This window comes from Rhinoraja longicauda, chromosome 39 (genome assembly GCF_053455715.1).
Source record: "Rhinoraja longicauda isolate Sanriku21f chromosome 39, sRhiLon1.1, whole genome shotgun sequence".
NCBI lineage: Eukaryota > Metazoa > Chordata > Chondrichthyes > Rajiformes > Arhynchobatidae > Rhinoraja > Rhinoraja longicauda.
Window position 1 is genome coordinate 1,122,169 of NC_135991.1, and position 13,523 is coordinate 1,135,691.

Genomic DNA, 13,523 nt, shown 5'->3' on the forward strand with positions numbered 1-13,523 from the left:
CCAACCCCTGCTGTGGCAGGACGAGCACCCGGACAGAAACGTGTCTGCTCCTCACAGTGAAGCAACGGGTTGGTCAGTGCGTCCTGGCCGATTTCTGCATAGACTCTGTACACTTTACCCAGTGTTCACTGCCATGGTAACCACAGACTGCTTTCTGATGTTTGACGCGTCACTTTAAGTCTGTAATTCCCAAAGCAGTGCTAAACTGGGAACAGCTGGCGTGACGTGTTTGTTCAGTGAGTGCCACTGGCGTCGTTGGCAAGGAGACTGGTGCCGCTGGAGATTTCTCCCTGCTGTAATAAGGGATGAAGCGAGAATGAAGGATGACAGCGAGGAGGAAGGCTGGCAGTAGTCCTGTGTACTGCATCTACAGAGGGGTCGTCACATCATCGAGAACATGGGAGTCTCACGACTTGATCAAATAATGTCAATTTACTATCCGATTCTGGCCGCTGTTGGTGTTCCCGGTGAGTGGTTACTCATAGTTACTCACCGTGTTTATCACTGTTAAACAGTATCTAAGATTTTGATAATTGCTGTGTGCCGCTTGCTTCGCTGTTTTATGATTCCACATATGGTATTTGCCAATTGTGAGGTTCATTTTAAACTAACCAGGTATCTTCATTCGTACAGTACTCAGGCAAGATTGACCTATTTAATGTTGACTCTAAAACGTCTAGCAGTTGATCTGTGTACCTTCCGCCTGTGTCACGTCAGTAATGTCGGTGTGAATGCACAGCACATTCTGGTCTGTGGACTAATTGGAGTAACGCACTGCTGATACATCTTGAAATAACCCAGGATAAGTGTTTAGGATAAGTGTTCGGATAATCCAGGATCTTCCGGTTGTTACAGCACTCAGTGAATCTGTCATGCTACCAATTACATTCTTGCTTTTTCCCGGACTAAAAAATCAGCCGTTGATTTTCCCGCCCGAGTGTGAGACCAGGGTTGTTGCTTTGCTGCCAGAGAAACGCTCCAGTTTCACTCCGCCCACTTTCTTTATTCACAGGCGGCGTGGAATATTTCCATATGTTGGAAATAATCCCCGCAAGTCTGGAATGAAATGGGAAAGTGATTGAAACCGCATGTCTGGGAGCATTTGTGGAAAGAGAAAGAGTTAATGTTTAAAATCAAAGTTTCCTTCTCAGGAACAAAAGAAGGGAAGAAACACGTTAATCTGAACGGTAGTGATGTTGGAAAGGACAATAGCTGGAGTGTAGCGAATGTCTGGAGCTAGGATAGGTTTTTGCTGAATGGATAATTGAACGGCATTATCTGTGTAACGTGTTCCTAACCTTGACGTAGGTATTTATTCACAAAAAGCTGGAGTAACTCAGCAGGTCAGGCAGCATCTCAGGAGAGAAGGAATGGGCGACGTTTCGAGTCGAGACCCTTCTTCAGACATGTCGACCCGAAACGTCACCCATTCCTTCTCTCCTGAGATGCTGCCTGACCCGCTGAGTTACTCCAGCTTTTTGTGAATAAATACCTTCGATTTGTACCAGCATCTGCAGTTATTTTCTTACCTAACCTTGTCGTTATGCATTTCATGTGCGGTTTTATTGTTGGTGACGGTGTGAATTTGGGTTAATTTGTACAGTCCGGTCGAATGGGACCTGCCCAGGATATTCCAGCATTTCCAGTTGTTGCCAATATTTTCTGATTTATCTCAGATTTGCAACGTCCACTTTTTATTCTTGACTTTCCCGCTGGCCCGTGGTTGTGATGCTCCGCTTTCTGGAACGGGGCCGCGTTGGCTTCTCTCTCTGTACCTGGCGAAGTTGCTTGAGTTCGGTCGTTTCTGTGTTAATGACAGTTCAGACAGTGGTTAAGAGAGATGGCGCCTTATTGACTGAGTACATTTCAATTATTATCTATGTTTTGTCCTAACCTGAGATAAGATCTGTATATTGCGGCGGGGGGCACGGATGACGGTCCAGCCGCGGGTCTGTTTCTGTTCTTCGTTACTTGTTGCTCTGTGAGGGGAACCCCGCTGTTCCAGAACGGTCGCATCAACTGACTGCGGAGAGTTTGTTGAACCGTTGCCGCTCCGAGTGGTGACGTTGTTGCCAACGTGGTGTGTGGTGATGATGCCCGACTCTGTGATAATTCTCAGTGACAAAAGGCAGCATGTGGTCCATTTGAAAATAGTCTTTGAGCTGCGGGACACTGGGGCTGGGGTTGACCACTGCAGTGATCTGCAGGAAAGGCAATTTGATGGGAAGTTGCGTTGTAACAGGTCCCCGCGGTCACTCATTGGTAGCTGAGAATTGTTGCTGATTCTTCTGCACGTCTCAAATTTCTCGACTTACTTACTGGCATGTTACAATTTCGTAATTTAACCTTCGTTTTGCTGAGAATGTGCGGTGTTGCAGCTCGTCTGAGATGTGTTGATTTTGGTCCTTGTGCAGGTGTGTGCAGCCCCGACTTGTTTCTTACAAGTCATGACTGCCTTCTGTGTCTACTTCTGAATTTTATTTTTCCACAGTCGGTACAGTAATGTAGCTGGTAGCTCTGTGGCCTCACAGATCAAGCGAACGAGCTCCGATCTTGCACTGCTTTTTATGTTGTCGACGCATTCTGTTCGTGAACGCATCTGTTTCCTCCATTTGCTCCGGTTTCCGTCCTCGACCCGGCATGTGCAGTTTGTCAGGTAATTTGCTGCTGTAAGTTACCTATATGCCAGCAAAGGAATAGTAGTATTTGAGGTAAATTGTTGTTAATGTCGTTGAATTAAAACAGCATGATTCGTGGAAATGATTGGTCGACTTTTGACACCTGATTCTGTGAGCCGAAGGGCATGTGTTTTATAAGCTTCCAGCTCCATGGCGCATCCAGGTAAATTATTCTGCCAACCAGCTTGTGTGTCCAAAGGAAACCAGGGTTAACAAGGCAGACCAATCAGACATTTGTTTTTTTCCGTATCTTTTCCCAGAGCTGCGATATTCTGTTTGACTGGCGTAAATCACCAGTCAGGTTCCAGTTTGAAGATTGCATGTAGGTTCTGTCAGCACGCTGCACCTATGGTGCTTGGCGCTGCTGAGATGAGTTCGGGCAATTAGGAATGGTTGGATAGAGCGGAACAACTTGAATGGGAAACCGTTTATTTGGCAGAGAGCAGGCATTTCCAGTACGATGCGAGGAGATGGATGGTGATAATAAATTGATTCAAACATCGCGAACGGTCCAGAACTGTCCGCAGAAAGTCTGGAAGGGGAAATACCTAACTTACATGTAAACCCTCGAATGTGTATTTACAAGCACTGATCTCAAAGATTATACACCCACGTTGCAAAGCCCGATTGTTCGGCACAGAAACAATGAGCCAAATGGTCCGCATACATGTAGGAAGTTTTCTACGAATACACTATTACTGTACTTGGAACTGGTTGATCGGAGAAATCCCGCTACAGATATGCATACCATACCATGGCCGTCTCCAAGGGGATTTCCCAATCTTCTTCACTTGGTACACATAGAAACATAGAAAATAGGTGCAGGAGGAGGCCATTCGGCCCTTCGAGCCAGCTGTTCATTGTGATCATGGCTGATCGTCCACAATCAATAACCCGTGCCTGCCTTCTCCCCATATCCCTTGATTCCACTAGCCCCTGGAGCTCTATCTAACTCTCTCTTAAATCCATCCAATGATTTGGCCTCCACTGCCCTATGTGGCAGAGAATTCCACAAATTCACAACTCTCTGGGTGAAAAACTCCTTCTCACCTCAACTTTAAATGGCCTCCCCTTTATTCTAAGAATGTGGACCCTGGTTCTGGACCCGCCCAACATTGGGGACACATCAGCATCAACATTCCCCTTTTCCCCTACCAACAGCTTCCTGAGTCTTTGCATTCACTAATAACTCTGGTGAAGCTGGAGTAAGCCTGAGGCTGAGGGTAGGCTCCTAGCAAGGATTATCGTTCGAACCCGATGGTGTATAAGCCCAAAGATCTTCGGAGGCGGCATTACAGGTACTGTAGGTCAGTTGTCATTGAATGTGTATGTGACATTTTATTTGTCCTGTCGCACAAACAAACCAAGTGCAGAGTGGTTGGAGTACAGCTTTATACGATGTTCGCTAGCCCACATCTGCACTTCTGTGGGCACATCTGGTCACCACACTGTAGGAAGAACTTAACTGCTAGGTCGAAGGTGGCGAAGAGATCCATGAGCATGTTTCTGCGATGGCAAAGTTTGGCAATGACGGCAGAGTCGATAGACTGAGTTTATTGTATTTTCAAGAAAAAGACACAGTGAAGATCCAACAATTGGACAAATTAAGGGGCATGGACAGGTTACGTGCTTTAAAACATCCCCCAAACAAGAGGGAGCTATATCCAGAGGGCATTGGTTTAGATAAAATGTTTGAAATAATCTGATGAGGTATCTTCTCATTCAGACTCAGAATCTAGGACGCGCTACTAAAGGGTATGACGGAGGCAGGGACACTAAAGACATCAAGAGGAACACTTGAAACTCCAAGGCATGGAGACTACGTGTTCTGTGGGCACATCCATGTCGGTTTGGCTGTTGGGGTGTAATGGCTTGTTTCCGAGCTGTGGGAAGCTCTCCCTCTGGGGAAGGAACTGGAGAATGTGGTGGATGGAAGCGCTACAAAGTGTATTGACGGGAAATGGGAATAGGGAGGTGTAGTGTGCGAGAACGGTGGAGACAGAGTGGAGAGCGTGGGTCGGGCTGTGGACTGCAGTGTGGGCATACACTGAATACGTTGTACATGGAACAATCAGCGTGGTTTGTAGTTCCGGGACATCTGCTGTAATTCGACGGAACACTTCTGACTGTAGCATTTTGCGTCCAGGTCAGATCACCCAAAGAAACCACAGCTCAAGTGTCCGTCTGACCTTCCGCTGGTGCACTTGGATAGTCACCCCGAGAATTCCCTGATCAGCACGACATAAAATATTACAGTGAAAACCCGCACGATAAGCCACCCGGGGTTGCTCACTCCCCACTGTTATCTATCCTGACGTGCAGTCTGCCCCTGCGCTGTACACTGCTCTAAACAGTCCGCACTGCACCTTCCCCCTGCACCTTCATCCTGCCCAGACCCCACTGCACCGTCACCCTGCCCAGTCCCCACAGTAACCACACCCTGCCCAGTCCCCACTGTAACCTCACCCTGCCCAGTCCCCACTGTAACCTCACCCTGCCCAGTCCCCACTGTAACCTCACCCTGCCCAGTCCCCACAGTAACCTCACCCTGCCCAGTCCCCACAGTAACCTCACCCTGCCCAGTCCCCACAGTAACCTCGCCCTGCCCAGTCCCCACAGTAACCTTACCCTGCCCAGTCCCCACAGTAACCTCGCCCTGCCCAGTCCCCACAGTAACCTCGCCCTGCCCTAGTCCCCACTGTAACCTCACCCTGCCCTAGTCACCACTGCCCCTTCACTCTGCCCAGTTCCCACTACACCATCACCCTGACCAGCCCCACTGTCCCTTCACACTGCCCGGTTCCAACTGCCCTTCACCCTGCCCAGTCCCCACAGTAACCTTACCCTGCCCAGTCCCCAGTGTAACCTCACCCTGCCCAGTCCCCACCGTAACCTCACCCTGCGCAGTCCCCACCGTAACCTCACCCTGCCCAGTCCCCACAGTAACCTCGCCCTGCCCAGTCCCCACTGTAACCTCACCCTGCCCTAGTCCCCACTGTAACCTCACCCTGCCCTAGTCACCACTGCCCCTTCACTCTGCCCAGTTCCCACTACACCATCACCCTGACCAGCCCCACTGTCCCTTCACACTGCCCGGTTCCAACTGCCCTTCACCCTGCCCAGTCCCCACAGTAACCTTACCCTGCCCAGTCCCCAGTGTAACCTCACCCTGCTCAGTTCCCACTGCCCGTAACGTTAGCTACCCTCCAATCCACAGGAACTGATCCTGAATCTATAGAACATTGGAAAATGATCACAATGCATCCACGATTTCTAGAGCCACTTCCTTAAGTGCCCTGGGATGCAGACCATCAGGCCCCGGGGATTTATCAATCTTCGTCCCATTAGTCCACCCAACACCATTTCCTGCCTAATTTGAATTTTCTTCAGTTCCTCCGTTACCCTAGGATCTCGGGCCACTATAATACCTGGGAAATTGTTTGTGTCTTCCATCGTGAAGACAGATCCAAAGTACCTGTTCAACTCGTCTGCCATTTCCTTGTTCCCCATAAGAAATTCACCTGTTTCTGTCTTCAAGGACCCACATTTGTCGTAACTCTTTTTTTTCCTCTTCACATACCTAAAGAACCTTTTACTATCCTCCTTTATATTCTTGGCTAGCTTACCTTCGTACCTCATCTTTTCTCCCCGTATTGCCTTTTTAGTTACCTTCTGATGTTCTTTAAAATAGTCCCAATCCTCTGGCTTCCCGCTCATCTTTGCTATGTTATACTTCCTCTCTTTAATTTTTATGCTGCCCTTGGCTTCCCTTGTCAGCCACGCTCGCCTCTTACTCCCCTTAGAATCTTTCTTCCTCTGCCCTTCCGCTGGTGCACTTGGATAGTCATCCAGCAAATTCCCTGATCAGCATGACATAAAATATTACAATGAAAATCCGCACGATAAGCGACCCGGGGTTGCTCACTCCCCACTGTTATCTATCCTGACGTGCAGTCTGCCCCTGCGCTGTACACACTGCTCTAAACAGTCCGCACTGCACCTTCCACCTGGGCAGCTTGCCCCGGCCCAGACCCCACTGCACCGTCACCCTGCCCAATCCCCACTGCCCGTTCACTCTGCCCAATCCCCACAGTAACCTCACTCTGCGCAATCCCCACAGTAACCTCACCCTGCCCAGTCCCCACAGTAACCTCACCCTGCCCAGTCCCGACAGTAACCTCACCCTGCCCAGTCCCCACAGTAACCTCACCCTGCCCAATCCCCACTGCCCCTTCACCCTGCCCAGTCCCCACAGTAACCTCACCCTGCCCAGTCCCCACAGTAACCTTACGCTGCCCAGTCCCCACAGTAACCTCACCCTGCCCAATCCCCACAGTAACCTCACCCTGCCCAGTCCCCACAGTAACCTCACTCTGCCCAGTCCCCACAGCAACCTTACCCTGCCCAGTCCCCACAGTAACCTTACCCTGCCCAGTCCCCACAGTAACCTTACCCTGCCCAGTCCCCACAGTAACCTTACCCTGCCCAGTCCCCACATTAACCTCACCCTGCCCAGTCCCCACAGTAACCTTACCCTGCCCTAGTCTCCACAGTAACCTTACCCTGCCCAGTCCCCACAGTAACCTCACCCTGCCCAGTCCCCAGTGTAACCTCACCCTGCTCAGTTCCCACTGCACCATCACCCTGCCCAGTCCCCAGTGTAACCTCACCCTGCCCAGTCTCCACAGTAACCTTACCCTGCCCAGTCCCCACAGTAACCTTACCCTGCCCTAGTCCCCACAGTAACCTTACCCTGCCCAGTCCCCACTGTAACCTTACCCTGCCCAGTCCCCACAGTAACCTTACCCTGCCTCGTCCCCACATTAATCTCACCCTGCCCTAGTCTTCACAGTAACCTCACCCTGCCCTGTCCCCACAGTAACCTCACCCTGCCCAGCCCCCTTAGTAACCTTACCCTGCCCAGTCCCCACTGCCCCTTCACCCTGCCCAGCCCCCTTAGTAAACTTACCCTGCCTAGTCACCACTGCCCGTTGACCCTGCCCAATCACAACGATACTTTCACCTTGCCCAGTCTCCACTGCTCTGTCATCCTGCCCAGTCCCCATAGTAACCTCACCCTGCCCAACCCCCACTGCACCTTCACCCTACCCGGTCCCCATTGCTCGGTTATCCACACAATCTTCCACTGTAACCACACTCTGCCCATTCTCCCAGTAACTTCACCCTTCCCAGTCCCCACTGTAACCTCACCCTGCCCAGTCCCACTGCCCCTTCACCCTGCCCAGACGTGACTGCACCTTGAAGCTGCCCAGTCTCCACTGCCCCTTCAATCTGCCCAGTCCCCACCGCACCGTAACTCAGCCCAGTCCTCACTGCCTGGTGACAATGCCCAGTGCCCACTACACCATCACCCAACCCAGTCCCGACTGCCCCTTCAACCTGCCCAGTCCCCACTCTAAGCTAACCCTGCCCAATCCCCACAGTAACTTCACCCTGCCCATTTCCCTCTGTAGATGCACCCTGCCTATTCCCCGCTGTACATTTCCCCTGCCCAGTCTCCACTGCTCCTTCACCCAACCCAGCCCCGACTATAATCTGATCCTCCCCAGTCACCACTGCCCGTTGACCATGCCCTGTCTCCACTACCCCTTGACCCTGCCCAATCACAATTAAACTTTCACCTGCCTCATCCCCACTGTAACCTCACCCTGCCCCATCCACACAGTAACCTCACCCTGCCCCATCCCCACAGTAACCTCACCCTGCCCCATCCCCACTGTAACCTCACCCTGCCCCATCCCCACAGTAGCCTCACCCTGCCCCATCCCCACAGTAGCCTCACCCTGCCCCATCCCCACTGCCCAGTCACCCAGCCAATTCCCCACTTTCACCACACCCTGCCCAGCCCCCACTGTAACCTCACCATACCCAGTCCCCACAGTAGCCTCACCCTGCCCCATCCCCACTGCACCTTCACCCTGCCCCATCCCCACAGTAACCTCAACCTGCTCCATCCCCACTGTAACCTCACCCTGCCCCATCCCCACAGTAACCTCACCCTGCCCCATTCCCCACTATAACCTCACCCTGCCCAGTCCCCACAGTAACCTTACCCTGACTAGTCCCCACAGTAACCGTACCCTGCCCAGTCCCCACAGTAACGTTACTCTGCCCAGTCCCCAGTGTAACCTCACCCTGCCCAGTCCCCACTGCCCCTTCACCCTGCCCAGTCCCCTTAGTAAACTTACCCTGCCTAGTCACCACTGCCCGTTGACCCTGCCCAATCACAACGATACTTTCACCTTGCCCAGTCTCCACTGCTCTGTCATCCTGCCCAGTCCCCATAGTAACCTCACCCTGCCCAAACCCCACTGCACCTTCACCCTACCCGGTCCCCATTGCTCGGTCACCCACCCAATCTTCCACTGTAACCACACACTGCCCATTCTCCCAGTAACTTCACCCTTCCCAGTCCCCACTGTAACCTCAACCTTCCCAGTCCCACTGCCCATTCACCCTGCCCAGACGCTACTGCACCTTGAAGCTGCCCAGTTCTCCACTGCCCCCTTCAACCTGCCCAGTCCCCACCGCACCGTAACTCAGCCCAGTCCTCACTGCCTGGTGACAATGCCCAGTGCCCACTACACCATCACCCAACCCAGTCCCGACTGCCCCTTCAACCTGCCCAGTCCCCACACTAAGCTAACCCTGCCCAATCCCCACAGTAACTTCACCCTGCCCATTTCCCTCTGTCAATGCACCCTGCCTATTCCCCGCTGTACCTTTCCCCTGCCCATTCGTCACTGCACCTTCACCCAACCCAGCCCCGACTGTAACCTCATCCTCCCCTGTCTCCACTGCCCCTTGACCATGCCCTGTCTCCACTGCCCCTTGACCCTGCCCAATCACAATTATACTTCCACCTGCCTCATCCCCACTGTAGCCTCACCCTGCCCCATCCCCCACTGTAACCTCACCCTGCCCATTCCCCACTGTAACCTCACCCTGCCCCATCCCCACAGTAGCCTCACCCTGCCCCATCCCCACAGTAGCCTCACCCTGCCCCATCCCCACTGCCCAGTCACCCAGCCAATTCCACACTTTCACCACACCCTGCCCAGCCGCCACTGTAACCTCACCCTGCCCCAGTCCCCACTGTAACCTCACCCTGCCCAGCCCCCACTGTAACCTCACCATACCCATCCCCACTGTAAACTCACCCTGCCTCATCCCCACTGTAACCTCACCTGCCCCATCCCCACTGTAACCTCACCCTGCCCCAGTCCCCACTGTAACCTCACCCTGCCCCATCCCCACTGCACCTTCACCCTGCCCCATCCCCACTGTAACCTCACCCTGCCCCATCCCCACTGCACCTTCACCCTGCCCCATCCCCACTGTAACCTCACCCTTCCCAGTCCCCACTGTAACCTCACCCTGCCCCATCCCCACTGTAACCTCACCCTGCCCCATCCCCACTGTAACCTCACCCTGCCCCATCCCCACTGTAACCTCACCCTGCCCCAGTCCCCACTGTAACCTCACCCTGTCCCATCCCCACTGTAACCTCACCCTGCACCATCCCCACTGTAACCTCACCCTTCCCCATCCCCACTATAACCTCACCCTGCCCAGCCCCCACTGTAACCTCACCCTGCCCCATCCCCACTGCACCTTCACCCTGCCCCATCCCCACTGTAACCTCACCCTTCCCCATCCCCACTGTAACCTCACCCTGCGCAGCCCCCACTGTAACCTCACCCTGCCCCATCCCCACTGTAACCTCACCCTTCCCCATCCCCACTGTAACCTCACCCTTCCCCATCCCCACTGTAACCTCACCCTGCGCAGCCCCCACTGTAACCTCACCCTGCCCCAGCCCCCACTGTATCCTCACCCTGTCCCATCCCCACTGTAACCTCACCCTTCCCCATCCCCACTGTAACCTCACCCTTCCCCATCCCCACTGTAATCTCACCCTGCCCAGCCCCCACTGTAACCTCACCCTGCCCAGCCCCCACTGTAACCTCACCCTGCCCCATCCCCACTGTAACCTCACCCTGCCCCATCCCCACTGTAACCTCACCCTTCCCCATTCCCACTGTAACCTCACCCTGCCCCATTCCCACTGTAACCTCACCCTTCCCCATTCCCCACTGTAACCTCACCCTGCCTAGTCCCCACTGTAACTCCACCCTTCCCATTCCCCACTGCACCTTCACTCTGCCTAGTCCCCACTGTAACTCCACCGTTCCCATTCCCCACTGCACCTTCACTCTGCCTAGTCCCCACTGTAACTCCTCCGTTCCCATTCCCCACTGCACCTTCACTCTGCCTAGTCCCCACTGTAACTCCACCGTTCCCATTCCCCACTGCACCTTCACTCTGCCCAGTCCCCACTGTAACTCCACCGTTCCCATTCTCGACTGCACCTTCACCCTGCCCAGTCCCCACTGTAACCTTCACCCTTCCCCTGCCCCACTCTCACCTTTACCCTGCCCAGTCACCACTGCAGCTTCACTCTGCAAATTGTTTACTGCATATCTGTGGCACATAAAGTTGGGTATTGACCTTGAAGTGATGCCTTTCTTTTATGTGGAATGTATGCACAGATCTGCAGGCGGGTCATTCTGATATCGGTGGTGGCAAATTTGCCTGGGGGTATTCAGTGCTACACGACTCATCGTAATTTGGAAAGGTAAACACTGATTATAAATAGGAAGCGTGACTTTGTTCCTGAGAAACTGTGTCTCAAGAATATGATTGAACTTTTCAACTAAATAACCAAGGGTATTAACTTGGGCATGATGGCTAACGTGTACTTTAGTCATGGCTTTCACAGGGTCCCGCATGGTCGACTGACCTGGAAGGTTAGCGCAAACAGGATCCAGTTGGGAAGAATTAGATACAAAATTGTCCCAGTGGTAGGAGTCGGGTGGTGACAGGAAATGATTAAAAACAAAATATAAAACATAGAACTGTCCATCACAAAACAGGCCATTCGGTCCACAATGTCGAACATGATGCCAAGGCCAACTCCTATTTGCCTGAGCTAACCCATATCCCTCTGTTCTCTGCAAATCTATTTACGTACCCAAATGTCTCTGAAACACCACTATTCGACCTGGCCCAAACACCAATCCAAGCCCCCACCCTGGCAGCGTCCGGGCTCTCAGCCTTTGTATATAAGAAAAATGGCGCTAGCTTCTCCCTTAAGCTTTGCCCTTCACACCTTAAATCTCTTCCCTCTAATATTTGGTTTTCCTATCCTGGAAATAAGGTTGCTATTTTCTATACTTCTGTAGGTGGCCCGGAATCCTCCAGCATTCCAGAAACAAACAATCCAATTCTGTCCAACCTCTCCCTGTAGCCAATATCCTCTAATCCAGGCATCATTCTCGTAAACCCTTGCACCCTCTCCGCCATCACAACCTTTCTGTAATATGGCGACCAGAATTCAAGAACGGGGTAGAGAAGCCTTTGAAAATTGCTTTGAAGTTAGTCGAAACTTTGCAGGACTGGAAACTGTTAGACGATTTTAAATTGAACTGTTATTGCCCCAGTCACAGACTCTGGTCTTCACAAATTGTGGCGATTGTGTTTTTCGACCCAATATTAATGACTTAGACGAAGGGATTAAAAGTACCATTAGCAAATTTGCAGATGATACTAAGTTGGGGGGTAGTGTGAATTGTGAGGAAGATGCAATAAGGCTGCAGGGTGACTTGGACAGGTTGTGTGAGTGGGCGGATACATGGCAGATGCAGTTTAATGTAGATAAGTGTGAGGTTATTCACTTTGGAAGTAAGAATAGAAAGGCAGATTATTATCTGAATGGTGTCAAGTTAGGAGGAGGGGGAGTTCAACGAGATCTGGGTGTCCTAGTGCATCAGTCAATGAAAGGAAGCATGCAGGTTCAGCAGGCAGTGAAGAAAGCCAATGGAATGTTGGCCTTCGTAACAAGAGGAGTTGAGTATAGGAGCAAAGAGGTCCTTCTACAGTTGTACCGGGCCCTGGTGAGACCGCACCTGGAGTACTGTGTGCAGTTTTGGTCTCCAAATTTGAGGAAGGATATTCTTGCTATGGAGGGCGTGCAGCGTAGGTTCACTAGGTTAATTCCCGGAATGGCGGGACTGTCGTATGTTGAAAGGCTGGAGCGATTGGGCTTGTATACACTGGAATTTAGAAGGATGAGGGGGGATCTTATTGAAACATATAAGATAATTAGGGGATTGGACACATTAGAGGCAGATAACATGTTCCCAATGTTGGGGGAGTCCAGGACAAGGGGCCACAGTTTGAGAATAAGGGGTAGGCCATTTAGAACGGAGATGAGGAAGAACTTTTTCAGTCAGAGGGTGGTGAAGGTGTGGAATTCTCTGCCTCAGAAGGCAGTGGAGGCCAGTTCGTTGGATGCTTTCAAGAGAGAGCTGGATAGAGCTCTTAAGGATAGCGGAGTGAGGGGGTATGGGGAGAAGGCAGGAACGGGGTACTGATTGAGAGTGATCAGCCATGATCGCATTGAATGGCGGTGCTGGCTCGAAGGGCTGAATGGCCTACTCCTGCACCTATTGTCTATTGTCTATTGTCTATAATATTTCAAACTTTTGATAGGTACATGGATAGGAAGGGTTTAGAAGGATCTAGACCAAACATGCGCTGGTGGAACTAGAGTAGATGTGGCATGGGCAAGCTGGGCCAAAGAGCCTGTTTACACGCGGAAGGACTCTACCCCTATCTGTGCATTGTGCTCCAATAACGACATTTACCTTTCGGTAAGGAGGACAAATGGTCTATCTAGATTTGCCATTTCCAAAGAGGAATACTGTCAGCCTCTCGGCGACCTTCTGATTTACTTTGAACCTGCAGATTATTCTCGCACAC

At 52.0% G+C, this 13,523-nt stretch overlaps 1 protein-coding gene across 7 annotated transcripts in view; it reads left to right on the forward strand.

Annotated features, from left to right (window-relative positions):
* Positions 1-237: 237 nt before the first annotated feature.
* The window catches only part of LOC144611043 (uncharacterized), a 79,213-nt gene continuing 65,927 nt past the window's right edge, over positions 238-13,523 (forward strand). For all 7 annotated transcript variants that reach the window (XM_078430127.1, XM_078430128.1, XM_078430129.1 and 4 more), the window contains exon 1: positions 238-467. Coding sequence is in view for 4 of the 7 variants with exons in the window: in XM_078430126.1 (XP_078286252.1) it covers positions 398-467 (70 nt within the window). In the remaining 3 variants the exon portion in view is untranslated. The remainder of the gene's footprint in view (positions 468-13,523) is intronic.